Genomic DNA, 12,725 nt, shown 5'->3' with positions numbered 1-12,725 from the left:
AAGTCGGACATGGTCAGATTTGCATTTCGAAAAGATCGCTTTAGCTGCTTTGTGAAGAAAGAGTTGGAGGGGTCTGAATGGGTTGCCGCAGACCAGGTCGAAGGGTTCTTCAGTAATCCAGAACGGAGATGATGGCCTCTGGGTTAGGGTGTGATGAGGAGAAGAAGATAGAAGGGACATTTGGAGGGATAAACAACTACAGGAGTGTGTTGTAGATTGAATTTGGGGTAGAGATTGGCAGGAGGAGATGTCAAGGATAATTTCTCGATTTCTGTCATATTCACGAGAATAAGCAGTGGCGCCATTCACGGGATGGGGAATGCTAGAAGAGGACCAGACTTTAAAGGAAAGATCAGGAGTCTTAGTTTGGACAGGCTGAGTTCAAGGTGACCATAAGTAAATTATGGTTGAGCCATACAACACAAAGCTATGCAACTTTAAATGTCATATCATGTAAACATGTTCAAGATATATGCTAAGTGAAAATAGTGTGATCACTTATGTGAAAAAGAGCATGGTGTGAGTATCCTTGTATATATGCACAAACATATGTGTGCATATGCACAGAATATGGAAAGAAGCAAAGACTGTTAAGAGTGGATACCCTAGGCAGTGGCATTGGAGAAATGGCCATGAATATGTGAGAGGAAACTTTTGTATTTTGTACCCTCCTGGTTATACTATTTGAGTGTATTACAATGAAAATGTATGGCTTCTATAATAACGGTTTCTAGTAAACACCAGTATGAGAGTATTTCTCTTTCAGAGGTTTCTAAATTGGAAAATCTTGTAAGCATTATTACAGTTTTTCTTGTGAACAGAATTTTTTCCTACAGGTTTGCTTCTCTAACCGAGTAGCTCTTACACTTTGCCTTTTATTCCTTTTCCACTAGATTGCACTATTCCCCCAGATTTCACATAGTCTATGTACGATTTCGTATTCTGCCTTTCACTGATTTTATTGTCAAAACAGTCCAACATTTTGCAGATGAGGACATTAAATTGTAATGATGCATATGACTGCTGCATATATTGTGTATCCCTTTTGTTAAGGGTCCCACTGGTGCTCCTTATTCGTCCAATATTTCTAAGATAGAACGCAGACAGTACCGTTTCTGGGCAGTAGAAACCAACCCCACTATATGCTTTGGTCGGGCTATTTGAGCAAAGCAGTAAAACTACCAAGAGAAGTGGCTAATGCTCCCTTCTCCTTTAGCGATTCTATCAAGCTAGTTTTTTTATTAGACATTTAATTTTCCCCCCAATTTTGATATGTGCAATGCAAAGTTAAGTCTTGTGCCCATGCAGTTTTTGCTTTTGTTGCTTTGTTTCCTCAGAATAAATAGTTAAGAGTTTATGAGAGTCAGAGAGTACAAATGTCAATATAACTCACTTCTTAAGTACAGCTGGCTTTCCTCAAAAGGGTTAAACTGCCGCTCTCAACCGGAGCGCCTTGGCCAGTGCTGGAGTGAAGACTTGCTGAGATGCCACGTGGAGTTTGGGTTGCTTGGAGCCCCGGCTCGTGAGCAGCTTGCAGTGTTTATTCCACTCTGCCATAGAAATATTACTATTTTTCATGTGTCTCATGACCATGAAAACAAAAAAGAGAGGGCTACATTCCATAATGCCAACTGTAGTGGCAAGAATTTTTTCATTTGAACGTCTAGTTTTTAAAAAAATTATATTTAAAGAAACCTGAAATTTTCTTCATCTTAGTTGAAGATTAAATGTAGTAATAGCTCACAATTTTTGAGAACATCATTATGTGCTAAGCACTCTTCCGAGGGTTTTAAGTGTATTGTCTCGTTTAATACAGTGTCTCTATGAAGTGGGTGCTGTTCTGTCGCTGCCAGACGAGAAAGCCGAGGCACAGAGAAGGTGAATGACTTGTTCAGCGGACAGAAGCTGGGATTTGAACCCGGGCCCTCAGTCTCCAGAGACTCTGATGTTAAACACTGCATTTATGTACTCCAATTTTATTTCACCCTACAGTCTCATATCTTACCTAGCTTATGCTAAAATTATAAAACTTTAATAATTTTAGATTATATTAAATAATTACTTATGTTCTGCCCTGCCAGGCTCTTCTGTTTTAACGACGTTTGGAGGCTTCTTATTCTGGTATTCTTGGTTTGAAGTCTTGCTGTTACACTTTTCTTGGGACTATCTTTTCCTGACTCCCTTCAGAGGCTGGGGTGGACAGTCCTCAGCAAAGCCTTTTTTTCACATGGGTTCCAATTTACTTTTTAGCTTTCTTATTTTAATGAATTGTTTGTGTGTGTGCAAATAACGCATGGGGTTAATTTCTGAGGGCATTGCCTCATTGCTGGCCATTTCTAATCCATCAGTCAGGGGCAATTTATTTTTTCTAGAAACAAAAATAAGTTGAAGATGACCTATTAGTAATAATAATAATATCTCAAGTTACATTAAAAATATATAGTTTACAGATTGCTTTCTCATTTAACTGTTGCTTTCTCATTTAACTGTTTGTGGGTAGTTTTGACCAGTAGATGACACGGACTTTGCAACTAGCCAGGAAATGGGTTCAAAATCCAACTCTGCCGCTTACTAAACATATGTCCAGGGGTCGTAAAACTTCGTATCCTCATTGTAAAATGGAGCTAATAGTACCTACTTCCTGTAGTTTTTGATGTGAGGATGAAATCAGTTAACATGTGTGAAACCCTTAGTGCAGTGCCTCGCGCTCAGCACTCCGAGCATGGTAGCTAATGATAGTGCCAACTGAAGTTTTTTAGAGAGAAAAATGTGAAAAACAATATTTCAATGTAAGAGACAATTTAAAAAGTATCAAGGATAGTTGCATATAGAGAAAATAGAGAAGCAAAGGAGTGACATAGTGACATGGGGACTGGTAAGAGAAAGGAAGAGAGGTAGGGGACATGAGTTATAGATCCAATTTATGGAACCAAAGTCTGTGTCCCCTTTGAAGAAAATAGGAAAAGAGACAGAAAAGAGTGGACAGAGAAAGACTGGACAGTTTGGTTCTACGGTGAGTGTGTTAATCAGATTAAATATCATTTGGCACATCCTGCTGTTTACTTAGACAGTGATGTTGGAGTAAGTTATTATTTATTATTTCTATCCCTTGACATTCTGATTAGCTCATCAGCAATCAGTCACCATTCACAGCTCTTCAGTTGCTTTTATTAAATAGCAGACCCCTCCTCCCCTAGTCAGCAAATTATTCAGGTTTGGGAAAGAGTACTGTGTCTTCAGAAAGTGCTTGCCCCAGGTCAGATGACGTGTAGACACGCTACTACAAGACTCAGAACGAGTCATGGACTCTGAAGACAGGCAAGTATTGTATGGTTTCTAGGGAGTTTAAGGGCATGCCAGCCACCTTTGGATTAATTCAGGCTTTGATGATTTTTGAGAGGGAGCATTGAGCAATTGGTTAAATTGTATACCTTGATATGCTAGCTGATTAGGTGAATGTCTTCTTAGTTTGGGCTGTGTAAATGCAGTATGCATATTATTCTGTGCTTTTGTGTTTATGAGTTAGAGCAAAAATCACATCCAGGTGCAATTGTAGCATAGATTATCATGGACCCAGTGAGCACAGTGGAGTTCCTCTCAAGATTTCTGAGGATGGTCCATTATCTTTGGAAGGAGTCCAAGAACCAGTCTATACAAGTTGACATTTTTTTACACATTAGATTTAATCTCGAAAAGCTATGTATAGAATAGTTATTTTTTTAGTTGAGTCATATTTTCCCATCCTGACTAATTATATTTGTTCTCATAGGAAAAAAATGCTTTGGTCCTTTTCTAATGAAAAATCAAACTTTACTGGCTTTTTTCAGTAAGTATTCTGCAATTGTCAGTGTACAGATTTCTATAATTTTCTATACAAGAAGTGAGTTGAGTGGATCTATGGTGTTGGGAACACGGTTAGAAACAAATAGCTGTTTCTGTGTGATTGAGATTTCTCCCTCGAGGTGTGGGACTGGAATGTTTAAGCAGACACACCGTCTGTGGCATTGTGCCTTGCCTTTAGTGACAAATGTCTGGCAATTTGAGCCATAAAAAGTTGTCTTTTTATTTAGATTTTTTGGACTTCAGTCTTCTGTGGTCAAAGTAAGACTTTAGATGGATCAATATGAACTTTTAAAAAATGAATATAAGCAAAGCAAGGCTGGCCTAAAATAGAGTGATATCTGTGGGATGTGTTTAACCTGTTTTACCCTCCCTCTATTTTTTAACAATTGAAGCACCAGTCAAATTTTTCTTATGAATCCTGTAAAAGCCCTTGGAAGTATGAGCAGTAATATGTTGGTTCACTCGGCAAGGACTTGGAGTGGTGTTAAATCTTGTGTGGGGTTAGTCAGATTCTAAAAGCCAGAGTGTAAGACAAAAAAATCCCATAGACTTAAGTTATCCTAGTAAATCCTTTAAAATCCCATAAAGTACAATCTGTAGTTTTGTGTGTGTAACTCTGAACAATAATTCTTATGCACAAAATAGTCTGAGAACCACTGGACTAGAATAAAGGACGGAACAAAAGGGATGCTGTCTGGACACTCATACCATTCTTTCTTTATGGTAACTCTCCAATCCATGGAGGTGGAGAATTCTAAAGAGTACCTGCTTGCCTACTGGATTTACTCCACTTTGCTTTAAGATCAAGCCTCTGTAATCTTCAAACGCATTAATAGATTCCGTTGGTTTTGTAAGGATTGACCTAGGCAATATCTATGAAAGCACCTTGCTCAGGACCAGGTGATGTGATGGGTTTAAATCTAAATGTTGCTTGTCAGATCCATGTGTATACATTGTTCTTTGGAAAGTTGTAGAGAAGAATTTGGCCACCTGCTTCCTGTCTTTCTAGGTTGGGACTTCCCACTGTCCAGCAGTGACTTACATGTTCTTGCAAGTTGACTGTATCTGTGGGCCAGTTGGGGGCACAAGTGGATGAGGTTTTCAGTTCTAAGGTCAGCCTTACATTTGGCACATGTGATGTGACTCACTTGAACGTCCTGTATACCCTTGGGTTCTCTAGGTCTTCTCGAGTTCATGTTTGTGTATGAGAATCACCTGATGAAATTATGTAAGCCATCTGTGTAGACTCTCCGTGGTGGAGTCATGAATATGTTTTGAAATTTTTAATGTATTTTTTGGGGTGCCTGTGAATATGTATTTTTAGAGAGCTTGCCAGCTTATGTAACCAGCATGTTGCCTTTGGAGTCCAGCAATCAGGAGAACCCTGGGGGACGGGGTGTTTTGCCACAAGAGACTATAAACATTTCTGATCCTATGTTAGCTTAAATTATTTAGAAAATGACTACTGTATTTTTCATCTAGATTTAAAAGGATATAATTTCAGTTATTAAGTGAATCAACCATTTATTAGGCAAATCATCCATAAGATTAGTCTTTTAGCAGATATAAAATTGATACACTTAAGTTTATATATTTTAAAAATTGAATACCAACCAAGTCATTTATTTGCTTGCGGTGCTAGGGCCTTTGATTTCCACTCCCAGGTATCACGGAAATGATCACCTGAGCTTTTCTTTGCTTGTTTGTTTGTTTTTAATAACTTAGGTGTTGAATTGTATTCCTTTTTCATTTTGGAAGGGAACTTATTTCTCACAATTTAGTTTAAGTTCAGAATTTTACTCAAAATTCAGTTTTAAAAGCAGGTATACATTCCCTCTCTGATTTACTGAAGTGAGGAGCCCTGTCAACATTGTTTCCTGTACCCCAATATGTGTTTATCTTCACTTGGCCTTCCTTTCTGATTGATGAAGTATTTTCTTTACTTGTATATGCTTGGTCCCACCCATTCTAGTTTTTCTTGGATTGTGTCTCATCGATTATGCTCCTTTGTATTTTCAGTCTCTCTCTCTCTCCTTGTGTCTCTTCCCCAGCATGTGAAGAAAATCTGTTTCGCCACACTAAAATAACCAACACTTCTCTCCGCCTTGCTACCCTTCAGTCTGTCATATCATTTTATCTCTTTGTTCCCCTATTCCAGCCAATGTTTTTGAAAGATTAACTGTATTTGCCTCTTCTATATCTTGACATTTTGCAGTTTGGCTTCTATTCTCACCAATTTATTGGAACTCCGCTTTCAGGAAGTCACCAGTAACTTCTCACTTTTCACTCTATCAATGTGTTCTAAGCTCTCATCCTCTGACCTTTTCACAGTAGGTGAGGATGTTGATCACACTCTCTTTCTTGACATTCTTCCATTGACATATGTGTCACTTCAGGCTCAGTTGTCCAACCTCTCTGACTGCCCTGTCTCTTATTTCTTTGCCGAATCATCCTCTGCTTTTGTTATGTAAATGCATTAACATGTTTTTCTGCCTTTGCTGTCCCTTCCACTTTTTATGCATTCTTCATGCTCTATTTCAGCTCCGGAAGCTAGGACAAAACTATGGTGTACACCCGGGGGATTCTTGGACTGAGCTGAACCCAGAGGGAACATACCTGAGATGGCTAGAAGAAGGGAGAATGAGAAGGAGACCCAATGTTGTAGTTAGGAAAAAGGTGCCCACATATCAAGTCTGAATGGTAAAGATGAAAAGTAGGAGAGTAAGCAGTAAGATTGGTAGTTTGGATGATGGGAAATAGGATAGACAAATGGGTCAAAACGTGAATGTATCTCTTCTTCAGATTACTTTGTGCTTGAGCACCTACTACATGTTATCCGAGAGCATGATCTTTTTAAGGAATTGCACTGGGGCTGTGGCTTCAGCAGTCATTTCTCTGGGGGTGAACTTCATGTCTGCACCTGAAGCCCCATTAGATTGTCTTACAAACCAGAGCTCTATTTCCATCTTCCTCTTAGGTGCTTTTACCTGGGTATTCATCTAGTACCCTGCATTTAACATATCCCAAATTAAATTTATCATCTTTCTCCTGAAATTGACTTCTTTTTAGGGGGTTCCTAATGTATCACTGTTCTGTGTCATTCTGGATCAAAAATTTAAAGCCATTTGATTCTCCTTTTAGCCCACGTCCAGCAATTTGTAAAGCACTGGCAGTATTATCTCCATGGTGTCTTGTAACTGGCCCCACCTTTCCTTTCCTTTCGCTTCAACTGTGATTTATGAGCTGACTGCTATCCTGCACTCCAGAGATAGCCCTTAGTTAGCATCCCCTAAATCCCCTAACCCCGATTCTGTTCATTGCTGCCAGTGTAATATCTCCAAAACTCAACTGAATTTAAGACACTTTAAACTTATCACAACATTCCTAGCCAGGGATAATTGCTCTCCCTCTCAGTGTTTTTGTAGCACTTAAGCACTTATGCTTTCTACTATTGTGTGTGTAGTCATTGCATATGTACTATATTATATATTACATATACCTGTTCATGAATTATCAATCCCTATAGATTGTAAGCTCCTTCACGGGCAGGAACTGTGTCTTGTTTACCTTCTATCCCCATATATTCCTTGTATTGACATGCAGCAAGTATTTATTGAATGGAGTTAAACAGCTAGCTGGGCTAGAGGAATCTGATTCCAGTTAATAGTAGGTGATCTGTGAAAGTCATTTAATTTGACATTAATTTTATTTTTTATGCATTTGTTTTATTTTGAAAAGCTTTTTTATTAAGCTGTGCTGATGGCATAAATGGAACAGTTAACTGGAAGACCAAACAGGCCAACAGTTTTATTATCAGCAGAAAAATGACTGCTGGGAAGAAAGATGGTGAGTTTAGGCTGTAAATCTAAATCCCTTTTGGGGAGTCAATTAAATGTCCGCTTCCAATATTCTTTTTGCTTTTTTAGTCTCATGTGGATTTTTTTTTTGATAAGTTAATCTGAAAAAATCACATTTTGTTTTCCTAATCTTCTAAAACTCGTGATCCTCTGTGTTCGTAATCTGCTATTTTCCAAGTTTTTTCCTTTGCTGTAGTTTTGACTTTATTAAAAACTAAAAATAATTCTTGTTTTTAACCTATCGTTGCCCCTTATCCAGTCACTAGCTTGCTACTTATAAAAATTGTCCCAGTGTAGATATTATAACAATTTATTTATAACATTGAAAAACATTAAGAAGTACGTTTAACATAAATCATTTTAAAACAGTATTTATATAACCTTAGAAAAATAGTCATAAAATATTTGGGCTAATTGTGGATGATTTTTTGAATGATTTTTGTTGCAAAACCAAATTGATGTGTTTTGCTATTAAATAATTAGATGGCATTTGTTTTCTGTTGAAAAGATGACCTGACCTTTGAATGATTGATTGTTCCGTCTAAATTTTCCTTCCCTATCTATAAATGTGTCCATTAGCAATATGCCAGACCTTTGAAATAATGCATTTCATCAGGGAAAAAAAGACTTACTTAATAACCAAAGGATTGGTTGTTTTCAAAATATCAATTATCATAATAAGCTTTTATTTAATATTTCTTGATTATTTGCTTTTACGATCCCCCTCGCCCCACACCATCACACATACACACACACAAAATTTTGGCTACGTGTGGTCATGACCATTAGCAGAATAGTAGCCTAGTTTCCATAACTTTGGGGCAACTGAAGTGTCTATAGAAATAACAATTTAAAAATCTTTCTAAAAGAACATTGATAACATGGCCTTACTGCCAGATGAAACCTCCTGGGTACCTTAGAGGAGGGATTGTGGCTTATCTCATTCTCTTCATACATCCCTGAAGTTGGGGTCACTAACTTTTTTCCAGCTAGCACCAAATTATTCCTCAACTGGAATCTTCTACTCCCAGATCTGTTTCACAATAGAACAAAGGACCCTGACATCTCTTCTACTCTGCTGTCTTTGAAACAAACCCACAAACACCTTTGCATTTTTAAGGAATTTTCACTGCTAATATGTATAAGAAAACAGGGTTTTATAACACTACCTTCCCATGAAAGATCACAAAAATTTGGTTTAAAAAGCACTAGAAGCACTTGTTCCAGGACCTACGCCCATCATCCTGTAGTCCTTTCTCCTCACGCTTCTTAGATATTCTCGAGGGATTCTCCCAGGTTCCCTGACAGGAATCACCCCTAACTGTCCTTGTCTGGCTGGTTCCTTAATCAAACTGAGGACCTTCAGCTTTTTCGGCATATCCACTCTTCCCGTTTTCTAGTCTTTCTCGTTATGGGCCCCAGATGGCCTTCAGTGTTGCCATCTTCAGTGTCCTTCTGCTTTGTCATCTCCCAAGGACTTGGGACCTGCCTTGATCCCTGGTGCCCCACACGAGGTCGCCAAAGACTCTTCCCCTGGGCTTCACACCATTTTGCCCTAAATTGCAGTCATCCTTTCCCTTTTCTTCAGTTTCTTCTCTTTAACTTTGATCCCTAGAATTTCTGTCCTCTTTGATCATGTCCCTCCATTTCCTATTTGATTTGCCAGAAAGGTACTCTAACCAGCTGTTAAGCTCAGCTGAATCATTTAATGCGGTGCTTTTCTTAGTGAAATGCGCTATTCCAAGACCCTTACGTACAGCATTTTCTAGAATCTCCAAGAGATACTTGTCTCTTCCTGTTTCAAACTTCATGCTCCCGTTGGACCTCAAGCTGATTTTCTCCTTGGAACCTGAGCAGTAACGGTAGTTCTAAAAATAGAAATGATTAATACATCTTGAATCTACTCAGGTAACCAGTTCAGGTTACCACCTTCTCTTCTTTCCTCAGTTCATCCTTTGAGTTTCTCTTGAGTTCATCCTTTAGATTCTGCCTTCCTGGTTTCCTCATCCAATTTAAATCCTATCATTATAGTTCTGTATTATCAAAATATCTTATACAGAGAGTAATAAGTTTCATCAACTATATGAAGAGAATTTTTTCTGGTAGCTTATATAGCAAGGCCATATTAAACGCTATCTCAGATATCAGATGTTCTTTGAGAAGTTCTTTTTGTTTTTGGAGGAAGATTAGCCCTGAGCTAACTACTGCCAATCCTCCTCTTTTTGCTGAGGAAGACTGGCCCTGAGCTAACATCCGTGCCCATCTTCCTCTTCTTTATACGTGGGACGCCTAGCACAGCATGGCTTTTGCCAAGTGGTGCCATGTCCGCACCTGGGATCCGAACCGGTGAACCCCAGACTGCCAAGAAGCAGAACGTCTGAACTTAGCTGCTGTGCCACCGGGCTGGCCACTGAGAAGTTCTTGACCATAAATACCAGTCATAGCTTTCTGATAATTTCAAGAGAGCACAAAAGATTATAAGAGCATTTATATAGTAAAATAAATTTAGAATTGTATTTTTTGTGTAACTTTCATCTTAAATTATGTTTTAAATCTAACTTTAGCAGTGGGATGGTGCCTCTTCTGTAAATAGGATTTTAAGGAATTTAGAATGTCTTAGACCAACATATTTGGTATCATTCTACCTTGACATATATTAAATAGTTAGAAAAATCATAAGGAGCACTCTAAACATGGACTCTTTTCTTTTTCCTGGGAAAGGGGTAGAGGAACTTAAAATTTACCTCTGGAATAATTTAAATAAAAAGAAAATAAGCCTTTACATTACTCCTTTATATACTTCATTTAAATAAACATCTTCAAATTCTCCTTTCTTAGAACAACTCACATTCTAGAATGAGTTATCCTTAGGTTTACTGATAAACTTTCATTGCTTTTTTCCTAAAAACCAAAGAAAGAGAAAGTCAAAGTGATTATGTCTTGATTTGCTAATTGTTTTCAACTTAAATGTTAAACTTTAATTGGACATTCATGGGATTGAAGTAATATGTACTCTGAATAATTTGGTAGAATTCTCTTCTGCCATCTTAAAGGAGGCTCCTCCTTAGCTCACTGACAGTCAAGGGACAACATGGCCTGAAGATAGAAATCTCTCTCTAGGTGGCTTTTTCCCTCTGTGGTTGGGGGGGAGCCGGGCGTATCCCTAGGCCTGAAAATACGTGTGCTCCTTTGCCTCTGAAAGGCGGCAAAGTCAGGAGGAAGGATCACGAAGTTCCGGGACTGCAAAAGATCATCTACCAGAGATGTGTTTCTCCTTCCAGGCTCTGGCTGTGAGGGCTGGAATGTCTCCTTCTAAACTTCAGGTTTGTTTCTTTCTTTAAAAAAAATGTTCAGGTTTGTTTTTTCTTGAAATTGTGATTGTCAACTCACTTCTTCCAATGGTGCAGTGTAATGAGGATAACTTCATGAATTGATAGAATGAACTTGGATTACCTGGTCAAATTCTGGTTCATCATAAAACAGGAGAGATAATTAAGAAAGTTAAGGCGTTATGCCACATAATTAGCTCTCTGTGGTGGGTTGTAATAATATAATGTACAGCCACCGAGTGTGTTACCTTATGTTTTCAAATGAACAAAATATATGACTCCATATGACTCCCTGGTTCAAGTCCTGGCTGTTCCTTTTCCTAGTCCCATAGGCTTGAACCTGTCACTTAGTCTCTCTGGGTTCAGTTTTGTTGTCTATAAAATGAAGGGCTGAACTCTACAGGAGAGCAAATGTGTGCCAACTCCAGTTGGTAGTATCCATCAGAAGTTCTGGGTTGAGTAGAATGCGAGGCCATCCACATAGGAAGTAATGCTATGATGTCTCTCTCAGTAAAGAAGGATATTTGGCATGCCCAGACAGGATGGCGTCTAAAGCCCTTTTCAGCTGCAGCATTCTAGGAGACTAAGTTTATTGATCACCAGTTGACAATGATTTGCAACCACCTCCCAACTGACATTTAAGACAAAAACAACAAAATAAAACAAATACATGTTATCTTCATATGGAAAATCAAAATATTTAACTCCAGTTTAGAAAAATGGTTTCGGTAAGTGCCTTCTGTTGGAGGGAAAAAGTCTCATGAAGAATCCCTTATGCTTTTGGTAGAAAAAGATCCAAGTATTGGTTTCTTTTGTGCCTCACATAAAGAAAAGTAGTCATATCTCTTAGAGGAATGAAGTTTAAAGAGGCAATTTAATGCCTTCTCTGTGATGAATTCTATAGCCTAGGCATGGGTTGTTTGTGACTGAAATAAAAACAGGAGCTGACCACTGCCAAATGAGTGGCCTGCGGACTTCGGTCTTGAGTAAACTCAAAGGTGAAGGGCAGACTGCTGAGAGAAGCTTTTGATTCAAAGCCAATATTTATAAGGCTGGATTGATAAAACACAAGGTAAATCTAAGTGAGAAAACAAAACAGGCCATGTACCTGGCTGGATATTGATATCTCTCAAAATGTTTTTCTGTAGTAATTATCTGATTTAATAATTAAATTTCAATTTGACTATTAAAATAACATGTTAAAAAATAAATTAGCAAGGAAACCATAAATCCATCAGGCTCTGAAAACCCTGAAATGAGTTCTCTTGATGCAGAGATAGCAAATGAGATTCATCTCTTAGAATCAATTCTGATTCATTGGTAGCAGCTTCTTGAAGTGCTGTGTATGCAGGGGCTTTGAGCCTCATAAAGAGCTTTTAGCTGTTAAAACTACAGAATATAAGACAAGTCTTAGTTTTCCTGTCAGTACTTGGAATTTTTAATTATCAGGGGTGGTCATATAGTAAAATGTTTAAAAATTGTGTTTTTTTGTATTTCTTTTTAAATAATAGTCCTTTTTTTGGTGAGGAAGATTGCTCTGGAGCTAACACCTATTGCCAATCTGCCCCTTTTTGCTTGAGGAAGATTGTCATTGAGCTAACATCTGTGCCAGTCTTCTTCTATTTTGTATGTGGGACGCTGCCACAGCATGGCTTGATGAGTGGTGTGCAGGTCCACGCCTGAGATGTGAACCTGC

At 38.3% G+C, this 12,725-nt stretch overlaps 1 protein-coding gene across 16 annotated transcripts in view; it reads left to right on the top strand.

Moving 5' to 3' along the window:
• SGCE (sarcoglycan epsilon) overlaps positions 1 to 12,725 on the top strand; it is a 67,042-nt gene that overhangs the window by 8,358 nt on the left and 45,959 nt on the right. For 7 of the 16 annotated variants that reach the window (XM_044767129.2, XM_070508518.1, XM_070508517.1 and 4 more), the window contains exon 2: positions 7,582 to 7,689. The exons of 7 other annotated variants lie outside the window; for them this stretch is intronic. In XM_044767129.2, coding sequence (XP_044623064.1) covers positions 7,582 to 7,689 — 108 coding nt within the window. Of the gene's footprint in view, positions 1 to 1,816; positions 1,879 to 7,581; positions 7,690 to 12,725 lie in introns of those variants that run through there. 2 more of the 16 variants (XM_070508512.1, XM_070508511.1) reach the window with 2 other exon arrangements.

The sequence above is a fragment of the Equus asinus genome, chromosome 1 (genome assembly GCF_041296235.1).
Source record: "Equus asinus isolate D_3611 breed Donkey chromosome 1, EquAss-T2T_v2, whole genome shotgun sequence".
NCBI lineage: Eukaryota > Metazoa > Chordata > Mammalia > Perissodactyla > Equidae > Equus > Equus asinus.
This window is presented reverse-complemented; position numbering and strand designations above follow the sequence as displayed.